At 43.0% G+C, this 16,283-nt stretch overlaps 9 protein-coding genes across 9 annotated transcripts; 3 read left to right on the forward strand and 6 right to left on the reverse strand.

Annotated features, from left to right (window-relative positions):
- Positions 1 to 30: 30 nt before the first annotated feature.
- PUMCH_002061 (uncharacterized protein) lies at positions 31 to 4,644 on the forward strand (the record flags this gene model as incomplete). The annotated part of the gene is made up of 1 exon (XM_063021083.1): positions 31 to 4,644. One exon carries the CDS (start codon positions 31 to 33, stop codon positions 4,642 to 4,644), a length of 4,614 nt encoding a protein of 1,537 aa, XP_062877153.1.
- Positions 4,645 to 4,679: 35 nt separating this feature from the next.
- On the reverse strand, positions 4,680 to 5,753 carry PUMCH_002062 (uncharacterized protein; the record flags this gene model as incomplete). The annotated part of the gene is made up of 1 exon (XM_063021084.1): positions 4,680 to 5,753. One exon carries the CDS (start codon positions 5,751 to 5,753, stop codon positions 4,680 to 4,682), a length of 1,074 nt encoding a protein of 357 aa, XP_062877154.1.
- Positions 5,754 to 6,054: 301 nt separating this feature from the next.
- PUMCH_002063 (uncharacterized protein) lies at positions 6,055 to 7,536 on the reverse strand (the record flags this gene model as incomplete). Its single annotated transcript, XM_063021085.1, has 1 exon — positions 6,055 to 7,536. One exon carries the CDS (start codon positions 7,534 to 7,536, stop codon positions 6,055 to 6,057), a length of 1,482 nt encoding a protein of 493 aa, XP_062877155.1.
- Positions 7,537 to 7,960: 424 nt separating this feature from the next.
- Positions 7,961 to 8,626, reverse strand: PUMCH_002064 (uncharacterized protein; the record flags this gene model as incomplete). Its single annotated transcript, XM_063021086.1, has 1 exon — positions 7,961 to 8,626. One exon carries the CDS (start codon positions 8,624 to 8,626, stop codon positions 7,961 to 7,963), a length of 666 nt encoding a protein of 221 aa, XP_062877156.1.
- Positions 8,627 to 9,256: 630 nt separating this feature from the next.
- PUMCH_002065 (uncharacterized protein) lies at positions 9,257 to 10,036 on the reverse strand (the record flags this gene model as incomplete). Its single annotated transcript, XM_063021087.1, has 1 exon — positions 9,257 to 10,036. One exon carries the CDS (start codon positions 10,034 to 10,036, stop codon positions 9,257 to 9,259), a length of 780 nt encoding a protein of 259 aa, XP_062877157.1.
- Positions 10,037 to 10,223: 187 nt separating this feature from the next.
- On the reverse strand, positions 10,224 to 11,024 carry PUMCH_002066 (uncharacterized protein; the record flags this gene model as incomplete). Its single annotated transcript, XM_063021088.1, has 1 exon — positions 10,224 to 11,024. One exon carries the CDS (start codon positions 11,022 to 11,024, stop codon positions 10,224 to 10,226), a length of 801 nt encoding a protein of 266 aa, XP_062877158.1.
- Positions 11,025 to 12,216: 1,192 nt separating this feature from the next.
- PUMCH_002067 (uncharacterized protein) lies at positions 12,217 to 13,023 on the forward strand (the record flags this gene model as incomplete). The annotated part of the gene is made up of 1 exon (XM_063021089.1): positions 12,217 to 13,023. The coding sequence occupies one exon, from the start codon at positions 12,217 to 12,219 to the stop codon at positions 13,021 to 13,023; it is 807 nt and encodes a 268-aa protein (XP_062877159.1).
- A 624-nt stretch (positions 13,024 to 13,647) lies between these two features.
- On the forward strand, positions 13,648 to 14,838 carry PUMCH_002068 (uncharacterized protein; the record flags this gene model as incomplete). Its single annotated transcript, XM_063021090.1, has 1 exon — positions 13,648 to 14,838. The coding sequence occupies one exon, from the start codon at positions 13,648 to 13,650 to the stop codon at positions 14,836 to 14,838; it is 1,191 nt and encodes a 396-aa protein (XP_062877160.1).
- A 173-nt stretch (positions 14,839 to 15,011) lies between these two features.
- PUMCH_002069 (uncharacterized protein) lies at positions 15,012 to 15,956 on the reverse strand (the record flags this gene model as incomplete). Its single annotated transcript, XM_063021091.1, has 1 exon — positions 15,012 to 15,956. One exon carries the CDS (start codon positions 15,954 to 15,956, stop codon positions 15,012 to 15,014), a length of 945 nt encoding a protein of 314 aa, XP_062877161.1.
- Between the last annotated feature and the right edge of the window lie 327 nt (positions 15,957 to 16,283).

A 16,283-nucleotide genomic window follows, 5' to 3' on the forward strand; every position in this document is an offset into this window, starting at 1 on the left:
TTGATCCAAATTTCTGCAAGAGTCCCTGTAATGATGCAACACGCAAGATGGACAAATAGTTCAAAGGGTCAAGATAATGGTGCCGCCAACTCAGATCTCCCGAAAATCGCGGATCAGGCCTTATATCGACGATTTCACTCATCTCTGCCTTCTACAGGCAAAATGAGCGTTAACCAAGCCAGTCTAGTAGTGGGAAACATGAAAAATGTAGGAACAACACTAGTGGTCGGCCTGGCGAGACATACAAGCATTCCCCGCAGTGACCTGCCAAAGAATCTAGACCACAACAATAGACAATCTACCAGAAACCGCCGGCTTACGCACAGTAGGGGTGACAATGGTTTGGTTGAACAATCACAGGGACGGAACAGGTCGCAATCTCTAGATGCTGCTCATTTAACGGTGTGGTTTCACGAGTTAGGCTCGTATTCCGAAGATATCGTAATAGATTCCGCTGCTTTTGCTGGTCTCAGAGTGGGAAACGTCTACGAACTTCAGCCGGTACGAAAGAACGGCGACGTTCCAAAGCTTATATTCATGATTGGCCCAAAGAATCTACTCGACAAAGGTGTTAACTCTTCACCGGCGGTAACTGCAGCATCTAATACTGGCGCAAAGCCGAAAACCGCTTTCCAGATATCATTAATATCAAGCTTTCAAAAGCTATTAGACATTCCCCCTAGATCTGCCGTCCAAGTGAAGCAAGTCGTGGACATATCTACAGTCGAACTTGATACCATTGAGATCAATCTCAAAGATGTTAATTTTGGGCGTGATTCCCAATGGAGTTTAGCCTCCTCAATGGTCAACACATGCTGCTACGTTGACCAAAGAGTAACGTTTTTGGGCAATAGAATTGGATTCGTGAAATGCTTGTTCAAAAATGGTAAGCAGATTTCGAGTGGGTATATTGGTGCAAATACTAGCGTGGTCTTCCGCTCAGAAAGCGCTAAGTTGGTTTTTTTGGTTCAGTTATCCCGTGAGATGTGGCATTTCGAAGAGAATGGCGAGATATTGTTCCATCGACTTGTCAATACCCTATTTCCAATGATTTTTAAAAAGTGGCGTTCTAACAATTCTCACCATTCAATCACCATTGTTTTATTTACTAGTGTCGATTATACAAGGGCCCCTTGGGAGTCACTAGGGGGTGGAGAACGACCATCCCAGTGTCAAGATTATTATAGAGTTGTTGTCGATCAAGTCAGTGTATTCAATTGGGATAATATCATGGCAAATTTACGACTTGAGTTTGCGAATTTCAAGCGTGACATACTATTGCAAGTCTCTGGAGCCAAAGCAGAAATAAAAGGTGAACCTTGCCCGTCTGTGAAAGGCAACTTACTCGAGGCAATTAATCTCAGTCTCACCCTAGTTTGTGACAGATTTCGAAACACTGATCTCCGGCATTCAATCAATCACCTTGTGGTAGTATCACCGGGATCAGGTCTTTTCGATGTCGACTTCGATATGATGGTTGAGACTTCCAAGAAAATGTTTAGTCTTGATTGTGCTCTAGACATCATTTGTCTCAGTCAACCACCTCTTCACACAGTTCCGTTGTTTCGCTATAGAGACAACCATGGTGAGGTACGCCACTGTGTTCCGAAATGGTGTGATATGTCTTTCTACGCCGCTGCTACTGGTAGATTTTCTCAATGGATCCCGCGTTGCAAAATCTATGAACTACAGATGATGGGTTTAATGGGGAACGAGTCAAACAAATTCCATCTCGAAAGGCTACATTTTGAACTGAAGAATTCAATTGTGGAGGCAATGGACGAATATGATGAGAACATGTACCAGCCGGTGAACAGAAAACCTCTTGTTTCATTCTCAGCTAGTAAAAATCTCACGAAAGCTGCGAAGGACAGAAATCCTAATGTTGCCACACTACTGCTCATGGGTGCCCGAGATGCTCCTGGTTTACCTAAGCCTCCAACTGCTCCCAAACTGAATGCTTTCATGACTACTTCGTCTGCTCAGGGTCATGTCACCAATGTTTCGAACACCAGTTCTGCATTGTCTAGGCTATACAATCTCAATAAGACCGAAGAGGGAAAAAACAAATTTCCTGTTCGTTCTAGGATTGTCCTGGCTCCAGCGGGTCCTCGTAGTGTTCAAAGTCAAAAAAGCTTTAGTGACGCCTCGGTAATCAGTGCCAGATCGCCGCACATGTCATCGGAAGCATTCATCAAGAAAAAGTCTGCAATTGCAAAGCAATCAAGTTTGGGTACGAATCGTGGCTCGGCATCGAAACCCGAAAGAAATGATTCTGTTGTAGAGGCAGAGAAGGTTGAGAGGGAGGACAACAATCCTTACTTTAAATCTATTATGAATCCTTCCAAGGCACAAAGCTCCGAGATCGAAAAGTGTAGTAGATGGTCCGGAGTATTTCCTCGCAAAATCAAGCGCAAACTATTTAAATGGAGATCTTTGAAAGCTCCCGCCGCCCTACCCATAGCCACAACATTGTTCCCTACAAGTTCTGAACTTGAAACTGAATATTCCCTTCACAACTATGTTCTTTCACTCAGCTACGAGAATCGCCTTGAATTAAAGAAAACACGAGAACTCATGAGGGAAATGATCCGTCTCCGGCTTGCGATGGGGTTCCAGATTTGTTATGGTGATAGGGTGAAAAAAATAGAATCAGAGCGAAAGACTGGTGGATATTCAGAAAACATCATCAAGTACTATCCAAAAGCAGATTGCGTTGGTGCGATTATGTATCTATCCCTCAATGATGAGATACATAGAATTTTTTATGACTACAGCGGAACCATCAATGTCCAACTGTATCACAAGATAGAGGACAAACAACCAAACCGAATCCTTCTTGGATCCCGAAAAGGAACAAAAGAGGCGCCTCTAATTCGGACCAGATATGCAAATGAGTATATGATTTCGAAAGTGAACTGGAGACACACAAAACCACTGGCATTCAATTGGAATCAATTTGATCAGCTTCTCGCTGGTTATGAGGATGCTTTGACGGAGATCAAGAGCGATTTTCACAAAATGAAGTTCGTCATTATGCCTGCTGAAACACCTAGTAACACCATTCAGAGTTCGGGCGAAAGGTTGACGGACGAAGAAATCAGACTAGAGGGACTCCAAAAGCTCATCAATTTGATTGAAAAAGGCAGATTCGTCGATACAGAGGTACCGAACGCAAAATTAAAAGAAGATTTCCTGCCAGAAATTCATTTTTACACTGGTAATTTGTACGATTTTTTGCAAGGAGAGGCTGAAAATTTTGATATTAGCGGAACTAGACCAACAAACTCTCTTATGATGACTGATGGACTGCGTTTCAACACAAACATCAAGTTGCCACTATTGGCCCAACAACTTCAGGGAGAAGGAGGCCTCAAGTTGGTAGACCGAACTTGGCATTTCAAATTCCATCCCCATTGCTTTCTTGGAAGCGAGCTTGTGTCTTGGCTTATAAAATATTTCGAAGATATTAATACAAGAGAGGAGGCGGTGGAATATGGCCAATCGTTGAAGGACAGGAACTTATTCGACCATGTTGAGAGACGACATGGTTTCCTAGATGGTCATTACTTTTATGAGTTCACAGCCGAATATGCAGATAAAAATTATGTCGTCAAGCAAAACTCCACAGGTTGGTTCAAGAAGATCACCTCCCATGAAAAAGAGTCGCTCAAAGACAAAGATACTACTCAGGAGACCGAGGTTGAGCCACTGCTCGAGTCAAATTTCAATTCACCCTTATCAATTCCTCAATCTCAAACACCCACTCTTTCCAAAACCGAGTCTGAGCTTTTCAACGATGTTGACAAGATGCCCGAGCTAAAAACTGTCTTGTCTCATATTCAACGTGAAAGCGAATCGTCTTCTTTGACAGACTCTCAGAAGCTAAAGAGACCAAAGAAGTTTTTGATTAGTAAGAAAGTCAAGTACAATTGTGATCCTCTCCACAAATCGTTTAGACCTGAATTGATGGATGTACATTATGACACTGTTCACAACCCAGAACATTGTTTCCATATTCGTCTTCAATGGCTCAACACTACGACTAAATTCATTGACGAAGTGATCATTGCTTGGGGCAGGCTATGTGAAAGATACGGGCTTAAGTTGGTCGAAACTCCATGGCGTGAACTTTGCACTATTCCTGAGCTAAACCCTTTCCATTCTTTTGTTGATTTGAAATTGGCTTTGAACCCCCTCACAGATGAGGAGTTTAAATCAAACCCCGTCCTTCAATCGAACAAATTTTACTTCCACTTACACCTACTCAATGCAGTTGGTTTCCTTCTCGATAACAGAGGTACCAGTTTTTTTTCGAAAGAGAATATTGAAATTTGCTATAGTTGGGGCAAATCAACTTTCAAATTCGCTCAATTTATTCATAAGACAGGCGCTTATATCGTTGAATTGAGAGATAACGGCGATTTCTTCATGGCCCCCAACAATGTCCACATTTTGCGTGTCAACACCCTTATAAGCTCTCTTCCCGAGAAGGGTGCAAAGCTTAACATTTTTGACTCACAAAAAGTCATGTTGGATTTCCGAGAGAGATGCAAAGACGAAATATTCCTAAGAGAACTCTTTCGAGAGGCAGCTTCGTTTGCAAAAGAGAACTACGATCGAGAATTTGAGGTAAACTTTTGATAATTTTTATAGTTTATTATACGCAGACGAAGTGTTTATTTAGCAATTCTTTGAGCGATCTTGAGGGCATCGGCCAAAACACCGTGGGCGGTGATGTCGGCACCGGCACCAGCACCTTGGATGATCAATGGATTGGTGTATCTTTCGGTGGTGATAGAAATGACATTGTCAGAACCCTTCAAAGAGCTGAATGGGTGGTCAAAGCTGTACTTGGCAATACCAACAGAGAGGGTCTTGTTGTCCATGTCAACTTGACCGACGTATCTCAAAACCTTGCCCTCAGCGAGAGCCTCATCCTTACGCTTTTGGAAGTCAGCGTCGTACTGAGGCAATTTCTCCAAGAACTCGGCACCTGTAGCACAGGCCTCCAACTCCTTTGGAACCAAAGAGTCAACTGGGAAGGAAGATGGAGACTCGACTTGGAAACCGGCAATTCTGGCCAAAATGGTGACCTTTCTTGCGAAATCCATACCGTTCAAGTCATCTCTTGGATCTGGCTCGAGGAAGCCCAGTTCCTTTGCGACGTTGACAACATCAGAAAACTTGGTGGTGGATGGTTCGCTAGTGGAAAGAGAGTTGAAGATGTAAGACAAAGAGCCCGACAAGATACCCTCGATCTTCTTGATCTTGTCACCGGTGAGGACCAAGTCGTTCAATGGGCCAATGATTGGCAAAGCAGCACCAACTGTGGCTTCGTGGTAAACCAATCCACCACCTGGGGCGCTGGAGTTCGAGAAGATCTCTTCCCAGGTCTTCAAGTCAGAAGAGAAAGCCTTCTTGTTTGGAGTGGCAATGGAGACTCCTTGCTTGATGAACTCAGGGTAGTATGCAGCCAACTGAGGACTGGAGGTGTTGTCTACCAAAATTGGAGGGTATGCACCAGACTTCAAGAACTTGGCCAACTCTGGCAAGCTCAAGGTTGCCTTTGTTGGGGCGGTTTCATAGGTAGCCAAGTCGACTGGTTGGTAGTCGCTGGAGTAGAGGGCCTCTTGCGAGTTCTTGGCCAAATACACAACATTCAAGTTGATAGGGAACTTGATGTTCTTCAATTGCTTGATGAAGGCAGATCCAACGACACCAGAGCCGATGATGGCGATATTTACAGACATTATGGTTGAATAGTACTAGTACCAAAGTGAAATTGTGGACTCACACGTGATACATTTTGGACAATGTAAGAAAAGAGTTTAAAATGTGAATTGAGGTCGAAAACAGAAAATGGACTCAAATATTCTTGAATTCTTTCTTGTGTTGCGGTTGTGCGAATCATCTTTTTTTTGATCTTTCATTGTGCGGTTCGTTTTACTCTCTTTCAGTAATGAATCCTCTCTATCAGATATTCGACTAAAACTTGTGGGCCCTAAAAAACTCAAATACTCAAAAAATCACAAACTTTCATTTTTCACTAATCTAAAATAAAAATACTGCTAATAGCATAACCATCAAGACTGTAACAGAGTCTTTGGGCGTTAACCTCGCTGAGGCACCAGTTTCGGGTTTTGTGTCCACACCATCGACGATATATTGTCTTTTTGAAAATGGCTGAGGAAAGAGTTCATATTTGGCCAATTTCTTGAAGTCCCATTCTATGGAGTTCTCGGTCTTGTATGTCCAGAAGATCCAGCCGTTCATCTTGCTCTCGTATTGATCGAGTTGCATTTCGATGTATTTGCGAGTGAAACGTTTATGTTGCTTGGACCATGTATCCCAATTGTTGATATTTGCACATTTGCCAAGGTACTTATTGTTGATAGGTTTATTTGTGTAGGGGAACGTGCCCTCCCAACGAGTACCGAAGTGGACAGAATTGAGCCAAGGGGTGCAGTCGGTCAAAGCAGCGCTCCATTCTCCAACAACAGCAGGATGTGATTGTTCCTCTCTCTGGATGCCCATGGCATAATTGCGAATATTATTCAAGTGTGTTGAAATGGTCGAATTAAGCTCTCCCGCAGAAAACACCTCATAATGGTGGTGGTCTATAAGAATGTTATAGTTTTTCAAGCGGCCTGGTTCAGACCCAGTTGAGTTAAGGAATGGATCCCAATAGCCAGCTGGTTGGAATGCATCATGAAAGACAATGGTGTTGTTGGTGTCCGAGTACACACGGGCATCTTTGTACGACTTCTCGTAGAAATCTGCCACCTGAGTCATGTTAAGTTTGGGACCCATGGGCTCATTGACAACCTCAATACCGAGAATTGTGTCCCCATACTGGCTGTAGAACTCGCTACTGCCGTATCTAGTGTAGATTTTACGTAGCACTCTATGACTAAGGTCAATATTTTCAGTACTGTTCTGCCATCCTGGTGTGTTATTTAAAAAGCGGCCAGAGTTATCGAACCCATTTTGAGAACCAGGGACTCCATGTACATCAATCCACACCTTCAAATCGTATTTGTGCAGCCAGTTAATCACCTTGTCAAGATACTCTCTGGCGCCAGGAACATATGGATCATCAGGTAGCATTTCAAATGCCCAGTAGCCAATTGGAACCCGAACCATGTTAAATCCATAATTTTTAATATCTTGGATGTCTGATTCATTGTAAAACGTGGTCCAGTGATTGTGCAAGCGCTTGAGTGCCTCGTCTTTGCCCAAAACTTGACAGAAAGTGTATTCATCCACGGCCATCTCAGAAGTATTGCCGGAGGCAGGGATTGTAGCATTGAACAACAGGGGTGTGATCCATGGCTCTAGAAGCAACCAACCACCGAGTGCCACACCTCTATAATGGAAAGAGTTGGACGTATTACCATTGGTGTAGCCGAAAGGTGACGATACATTCGAGAACGAAGTTATATTCACGGTAGAATTGGATTGAACGCTTGAACCATTGTTGGAGAAAGCTAAAGTTGTTGTGATCCATAAAAGAAGACACCAGAAAGAAATCATCTTTGGTAATGATTGACAAAATTAGCTTATCATGAATCGATGGACGGAAAAATTGTGGCACTTTTGTAGGTCTCTTCGATCTCCACCAGTGGTGATCAATGCAACGATCAGTGGCTTAGTAGATCTTGGCTGAACAATGCGTGAAGTTGCACCAATTTCCTGTTCGAATTTCTCAAATGTTTCTTTCTAGTAACAAAGAGATTAAAGAACGGCGATCCGAAGAACTTTGGAGTGAACAATGGTTCTTCGATTTTTGTTCCTCTAGGTTTATGTTTATGATTGTTTGTCAATTGATTATGGTATTTGCAACGCGGCTACAAAAAAAAGGCTAATCACGAAATCATAACGTGTGTTCAATGGTATGTACCCTATCTACATTAGCATTTGTTATACATAAACTTCTCGCAACAACGGACTGAACTGTTTAGTCCAAATCAGTCTCGGATGGCTTCATCTCCTCAACAGCCTCAGCCTCGACAGCCTCAGCAGCCTCGGCAGCAGCAGCGGCAGCAGCAGCTGGAGCAGCAGAAGCAGCACCAGAAATACCACCAGGTCCTCCAATGATGTTGGTAATGGCGGCAGGTGGTTGGAGGGCAATCATCATGACCAACAACTCGTAGACATCCTCTGGCAAAGTCTTGTGGTAGATACCCATAATGTCAGTAGGGTTAGGGTAGACAGCCAAGGCCTTGTAGAACTTCAATGCAGCCTCGATCTTGCTGTTAGGGTCGTTGGCCAATTGTTCACCGATGGCAACGTTCTCCAAGAAGAATTCCTCCTTCTTGGACAAGTCAGTAGGAAGTGGGTTTTGAGCCAAGTCTTCGGTCAATGCCTTCTTGACAGCCAACATCTTAGACTTTTTGCTCTCCTCCTGTGCTTTGGCAGCTTGTTTCTGCTCCTTCTGTTGTCTCTTCTTCAATTGCCTTCTGAACTCAGGGCTGTTTCTACGGTTGTAGTCGAAGTATACGGCGTATGCCACAGCACCGGCAGCAGCGATAGATGCAAAGGTCAATGCGGTCCTCATAGTGATGTTATGTTCTAAGTTGTGTGCTTTGCTGAAAATTTTCGGGGATAAACCTCCCACCTGCATAAGGACTGGGGGCACGTAATACACAAGGGAAACTTGATCTAGCAATAATCGAGTTTCAAGATATTTCTAATCGAGAGGCGTGATATTTTTTCTAGAGGTAGGCCGTTTATCTCTAACTGATTATATTGTGTTCTGTGTCACCATCATTCTTGAAGAGTCATGTTAAAGAGAAGATCAGTACTCAATAGTTCTCCACATGAATTACATTTCGAAAACATCAGGTAGTGGTATGATAATTGTCCAACAAATGAGCCTTACCTCAAACTACCGGTTGCTTCAAAGAAATTATTTTCTTTATTTCACCTGGACATCGTCAAGCCTGTTCAACCTCAATGTGATTTGCAGCCACCGACCTCATGAATGGCATCATGAATTGCGTTTTGCGGCAACGATTAAGACTACCGTGAACCGAAAAGAAATAAGAGAAAATTTAAATGATATTGTGAGAACTATTTTGGTTCAAAATGAGTCGAATCCCTGTTCCTTTCAACAAGTTAGTGTCTGAGTCTCATGTACACATCGTATTCCCAATGCAAGTCTACATAGCCAGAAAAAATCTCATTTTTAAACCAAAATCTCAATTAATTGCTTGTCAATACAAAACCTAATTATGCTCTTTTAGCCAATTGTTCACCTAGTTGCATTCACTTCTGATCCACCTTCTCGTCCTCCTACTACTGGGTGTACGGAGGTACTGCAAACAATGCTCACCTTTTCACTTGTCTTTATTGGCTCCCTCAACTGAACCACACCCAACTTAGGTCCAACCCCATCACATACACCATGGCCGAAGAAGCGCGTGCTAGTCTCCCTAACGCCACCAACAAGTGGCCAAACCCATTTGTCAACTTCAGCAATGCCAGCGCTTACCCCAAGTGGGAACCTGTTGACACCCCAAAGAGAACACTCCAAGTGTTGAGACTCGGAGCCTACACAACTTTCGGTGCATACGCATGGTTGTACATTTGGAGAAGAGCTACTTTCAAGCTCAGCTTGCCTTTGACCTTCACTGCTTTTGCTACCGTCGCTGTCGCAGCCAAAGGCATGATCACCAACTTGAGAGAGAAAAACGATGGCTGGAACACATTCTGGGCTGTTGGTGCAGCCAACATGACTGTTTTGTCTACTGGCTTCAAGCAAATGCCAGCTAAGCACAAGGTCCTTTCTGGTTTCTCCGGTGCTCTCCTTGCTGCAGGTATAAGTCACTTCTGGTGGGCTCAGTCGACCTCTTTCGTGGGTAGAGACGTCAAGTACATGACTGCTAACTCTGACGAGCCTGTTGAAAACAAGCAAGAGTTCTGGGATGTCATGAAGAGAAGACCAATGTCGCAGACCATCGACATTTTGGGTGCTGGAAGAGGTGTCTTCAAGAACTAGTGGTGAAAGCATTTTGGGGGTAGAGAAACGCATATTCGAGTTGACTTATAATCATGTATACGTACCATTGCTCCTCGGAGCACAATAAACAGTAAAAGCATTTTGAAGTAACACTATCATGGTATACGCATTGTAAATGAATAATACAACTTCTTAAGGGAATGTAAAGAATCCCAGAGACCTATTTACTTACAGTTGTGAAGGCTGCAACTGTTACAAACTAACTTGCCTTGTATGGGTACTCAAACGAGTTAACCTTCAACTTCCAAAGTTTCTTCTTCTTCTTTGTGACAACGTGCTCTGCGAACATCTCATCACAATGTGATTTTTTGAACTTACGGATGAACACGGGATCCCACAACTCACTGGCAATTCCCAAATCTTTGCAGCATCTCATGAGCGCGTTACTCTTGCAACCCTCCAAAGCGGTGGTCAATTTCTCTTCTCCGCCAAAATAATCCTGCTCTCCTCTAGCGACAGACACCAAGCGGCCATTGCAAACCAACGCGTATTCTCTGCTCACTTGTTTGGGAGTCACAAGCGTTTCGGTTCTAGGAGCCAACCCCCAGCCACCAGGACCGAACGCACGATTGAGAATACGTCTATATTTAATTTCAGGCAAATACAAGAGTCCATCGGGCTTGATCTCGATATCTTCAGATGCCAAAGGCGCCAAAAGTGTATCGACAGCTTCTTTGCTAAAGGCCTGTTGTCCCAAACCATGGAAAGAGTCAGACCAGTCAATTCCATGAGCCCCCAGGTATTCGACCGAAGCAGCATCTTTGAGAGGAAATTTACTGGATACCAGACTCAGTTCCGATGAGCCAAATGCATTTCCTTTTGGAGCTGACACTGGCTCTTGTTCTGTGGCCTTTAATGGAGGCAAAGGCGAGGCGGCAGTTTGGGGAGCAGCAGCTTGGGAACTAGGGGTAATTTTTCTTGCAGGCGATACCCTACGCACAGACGAAAAGGATCTGGAGCAATTAACCCTCAACAACGAGAGTCTTTGTAGCGTGGCCATTATCTAAAGTGTAGCTGGTGATAAAGTGAGTGTGGAGTAGATTGTGAGATCAGTGCTTCTTGATATAGAATTGAGAAGGGAAGATGAGAAGATCAGAAATAATCACCCATTCATAATCTGCGCAGGAGATCAAAAAAAAAAAAAATGCAAGCTTTGAGATTTGCCAATAGGGTAGTTTTGTTCTGTCTAGTTTAGCTCTTTTAGTACTGTTCAGTTGGTTTTCGAATTTGCCGAATTCTAAATAATTCAAGCCAACAAAATAAGATCAAAATTAATTCTTAAACTGTTGGCACGATTAATATCATTGACGATTGAATTTCTGTTCCACTAAGAAGCATTGGTATTACGGGCTAATCGGAAGCGATCAATACTGTACAAACTACTGCCTTCACTGATCAGTTACTGAATCACATACATGTTTCGGCCAAGCCTGATTTCTTCCTAATTTTTTAAGTTCCACGATCTACAGAATGAATTTTTGGAATCCTCAAAAAATTTTCACGACAAGAAAACTCCATGTGAAAACTATCTAGGCCAAGCCTTGAAACACTGTTGTTCAAGGGTCGAGGTTCCTGTGCCTGTCTATAGAAGTAGTATAATTAGCAACATTCACCTTAAACCAAATATCGAGCTCAAGTCATCGTAAATTACATGTTCAGTTAGATCGATTATATTCCAAAAGCATTTCTCAATTATTTATCCAATCAGAAGTTTATTGTATCTTCCAAATATTGCAAGAAACCCTTATCATTCACCGAAGCACTGTGCTACAAGTACACCGCTCCTACCTAAATATTTCGAATAAAAATCTCATATACTCATTCTGTACCATTCGATGAATCAAAACCATGACCCGATTAAATCAAAACCTCGACCCTTTGTCCCAATTATGCTGTTCATCGACATAAGTGGCTGAAACACGGTACACATGTCCTGCAGCTTACTGCACCTGCCACTTTTCCTCACAGTCCGGCCTCTTCGTCTCTTCAACTACTACTCACACAGACTCTGTCTCCGTTTGCAACACTCTTTATCGCTCCGGGGCTTTAATCTCTGGCAACTTCAGTAGAGTATCCTTCTGCTTCACTTCTGCTTCGTTTTCTTCTACTTGTATCTCCTGTCGTGCGTCCCATTCGATCTTCTCTCAGGTAGCACTTTCAACACAACACAACACAACGCACATTCCATCAAAATGCATATTCACAGCCTCTATACGCTTTTACTTCTACTTGTGTCTGTTGTGGCTGATGTCTCCATCACTAAGCCCACCGCGGGCCAGAGTTTCTCTGGTCTGGGAGGAACCACCATCACAGTCCTGTGGATCGATGACACTAGTGATTCAGATTCGAAGCTTTCTTTATCAAAGGTGACCAAGTACTCCATTGTTTTGTGTACCGGTTCCAACAATAATATCAATGCAGTGAAGTCATACACAACGACGTTGCCTGCTGATTCACTCACCTATGATATGAAAATTCAAAGCAGTGATGTGCCAAACGGTATCTATTTCGTTCAAGTCTATGCTCAGTTTGCCGACGGCTTTACTATTCATTACACCCCACGTTTCACACTTACTGGAATGTCTGGTCTGGCCAACACCTTAACTTTCCCCACCGCCCTTCTTACTGCCACGGGTGACGTTCCTCAAGCACAGTTGCAAGTTGGAGGCACCCAGGTTTCCGTGGACTCTCACTCTTTTACCGTGCCATACACTTTGCAGACTGGTAAGACAAGATATGCACCAATGCAAACGCAACCAGGTACCCAAGTGACCTACACTATGTATTCCACCAGATTGCCTACTTCGGCATACACTCCATACTCGAGTTTGAGTCCCTCTCCAAACGTTTATTCCACTATCACTCCTGGTTGGAGTTACGCTGTGACCTCTTTGTTCAACACCGCCGCCATTGCTGCATACCCTACTTACTGGTACCCAGCATCAGAGAGAGTACTGCAGGCGTCGTTGTCCTCAGCCAAGCTGAAGAGATGGCTCTAAGTCAGACAGTTTAGATATTTGGGAATGGTTTAAGATAGTCTTGAAATCTGCGCGGTGTCAATAGCTTGTAACAGTTACCTTCTATAGTAATGTGTAAGATTGAGATTGTTGATGTTCTGTAGAATTACATAGCTTCTAGTCGGGCCTTCTGGAAACGCTTCACTGCTTTCCACTCATGTTGCAGTATCTAGCCTTTGTAGTTCAATATAGATCCTTTCGAAGATTCAGAACGAATTGTCAAATCGATTTGTTTTTTTGTTTGTGAATCAACCCATAATCTCTCTGCCGATTCTAACAAATGCAAGTCTTGCGGAGAATTTGGGATCTTCATTTATGCACAGACGCGCCTAGACTAAACATCCTCTAAAAATAAAACGGAATCCAGACATCTCTCCAAATTTCAATTTGAAAGAAGAAAAGATTACAATTTATACAAATACACCTTCAGTGGAAAATATTCATATCATTTACGTTCCGATTTCTATGCTGACACTCTGAAACGTTTATGTCAACAGATTCGATCCCTGCCTGCAGTAGTACACCTACACACTCACTTCAAATTCCAACTCAAACACCGACAACTCCCACAGTCGTCCTGGTATCAACGTCTTTCTACTAAGCAAAATGGCCGACTACAACACCTCTTCTTCTGCCTTGAGAAAGCGCAAGACTGTCAAGAAAACCATCAACTTCTCCTTCATGATTGTAGGTGAAAGTGGTCTGGGCAGATCAACCTTCATCAACTCCTTATGTGGAGGGAATACCATTGTTCCCACATCACTGACTGCAACTCAAGATCCATATTCGAGAAAGCTTACATTGAGACACGAGAATGTGGAGTTGGAGGACAACGATGGTCACAAGATCTCCTTGAACATTATAGATACCCCTAACTTCGCCAATGCCGTGAACTGTGAGGACGACTTCAAGATTGTAGTGGACTTCATTAGACACCAGTACGATGAGGTTTTGTTGGAAGAAAGTAGGGTCAAAAGAAATCCTAGATTCAAGGACGGAAGAATCCATGTCCTTCTCTACTTGGTCAATGCCACAGGCCATGGTTTGTCCGAGATCGACGTGAAATTCATGCAACACGTCAGTGATTTGGTAAATATAATCCCGGTCATTGCTAAAGCAGACACATTAACTCCAGAAGAGTTGAAGCTCAATAAGCAGTTGGTTTTGGAGGACTTGAACACTTATAAAATCAACTACTACAAGTTCAACGAATACGAGTACGAAGAGGATTACATGGATGACGAAATCATTGCGTACAACAAATACTTGAACCTGTTAATTCCATTCGCCGTAATTGGTGCTAACACTTACCAAGAACTGAAGGACGACGATGAGATGTTGAAGTTGAGAGTTTTGAACCCTGCATGGGCACTCCCTATCAACATTGAATTGCCCGAGTTCAATGATTTCACAATCTTGAAGAATATTCTTTTAATCACGCACTTGAATGAGTTCAAGGAACTTACCCACAATGTTATCTATGAAAACTACAGAACTGAGGCTTTGTCTGGTAAACAGTTCCACTACAACTCTGACCAACGAACCCTCCGTGAAGACTCAAAGGACAATGCAAGTCTGGAGGCTCCTGGCAACTACTTGGAGAAGGAGGAGCAAATGAAGTTGGAAGAAGAACGTTTGAAGAAGTTTGAGGAGAGAGTACACCAAGATTTACTCAATAAGAGAAACGAACTCTTAGAAAGAGAGAAGGAATTGAGGGAAATTGAGCAGAGATTGATGGCGGAGGGCTTGAGCTTGACAGACTCCAATGAGGTGAAGCCAGTAGATGCTGAAGCTTAAAAAACTTTATACCAAATCTTTTCGACATGCGACTCTATCGAGAGGCCATTTAGATACCAAGCCCTTTTTTATTCATAAAATTACGATACAGAAGAACGGTGGCTCCGAATGTAGACTATGCTGTCAGTTTTTATACCCAAAAATTTTGTATTGAAGAAGGAAGTTATGTTTGATTACAATGCTGGCTGATATTTCTCCACGATGGCATCGAACTTTTCGTTCTTTTCTTTATAATCCGCCAAAAGCTCGTGCTCTGGGTTAAGTTGAGCCAATTGCTTCAATAACGGAAGCACGTTTTCACCACCCTTTGTGAGGTATTCGAAAGTGATTTTGTTTGCAAGCAAGTCACCAGAAACATCACCTTTGAAGTTGAGAGCATCGATTTGCTCCAAGAAGTCCTGAGCTTCTGGGAAGCGTTTCAACTGAACAGTTAAAGCGAACAACACACTCAAGATATGATATTTGCCTTGAGCATCCTCCTCGAAGTCGTTCGCCATAATCTCGTCGTAGAAACAAGACGAGTTGTTGACATTGTCGAATCCACCCTTGATTGCCATAATCCAGCTCTCAGTCACATGGTAAACAATGTCATCTCTAGCAGAATATGGTAATTCGTGGAATTTCTGGAACACTCTGTTTGCCTCAGCGTACTTACCATTGATCAAGTTGAGCTGCACCAAAAGCAAGTAAGGTTCCAACTCGTGGACATTTATGTATACGCTGTTGATGTATTTGGACAAAACCTCAATGGCTTGTTCATAGCCTTTGTGGACTCTGATGAAGTAGAGAGCAGTCAAACAAGCCTGGGTTTCAAACTCAGCTTCTTCGATAGCATCGAAGTAAGTGGAGTCCTCGGTACCAAACGCGTTCAAATCATTCCAGGCTTGTAAGAGATCAAAGTGGTCGCCCTGGTCAGCAAACAAGGAACGGCCCTCATCAATCAATTGCGAGGCATCCTCAGATAATGCTACATGAGATCTGATTTGAAATTCCATAACTTTGGGTTGAGCCTCGGCAGAAAACTGGTCCAAATTGTAGGCAGTGACCTTTTGGTGCTGGCCAGTGTAGAACTGGTTACGAATGGTGAATAATTCACCGGAATCGTTGATGTCGTTCATGGTTGATGTGTGTTTAGTATTGTTGGAGTGCAGCTTAGAGGATTCACACGTATTGTTCAGGATGCACTGGTCTTGGAACTAAGTGCCAGAGAATGTCGACTAAGAATGAACCCAGGCTTATTTCAACAAGTCCATGAATTGTAAGAACGATCTGAGAGAGACTTTTTCGTTTGCATGAATCATTTATTTTCTTATCTAAATTGTTCGTGATAACACTAGAGTAGAACTCTCATTGCAAGACGTAAAGATATGAACAAGTGCAAGATTTCGGGATTCTTCGTAGAAACCAAATTTATAAGATTAGAAGACACAGAGCAAAATAAGGCT

This window comes from Australozyma saopauloensis, chromosome 2, assembly GCF_035610405.1.
Source record: "Australozyma saopauloensis chromosome 2, complete sequence".
NCBI lineage: Eukaryota > Fungi > Ascomycota > Pichiomycetes > Serinales > Metschnikowiaceae > Australozyma > Australozyma saopauloensis.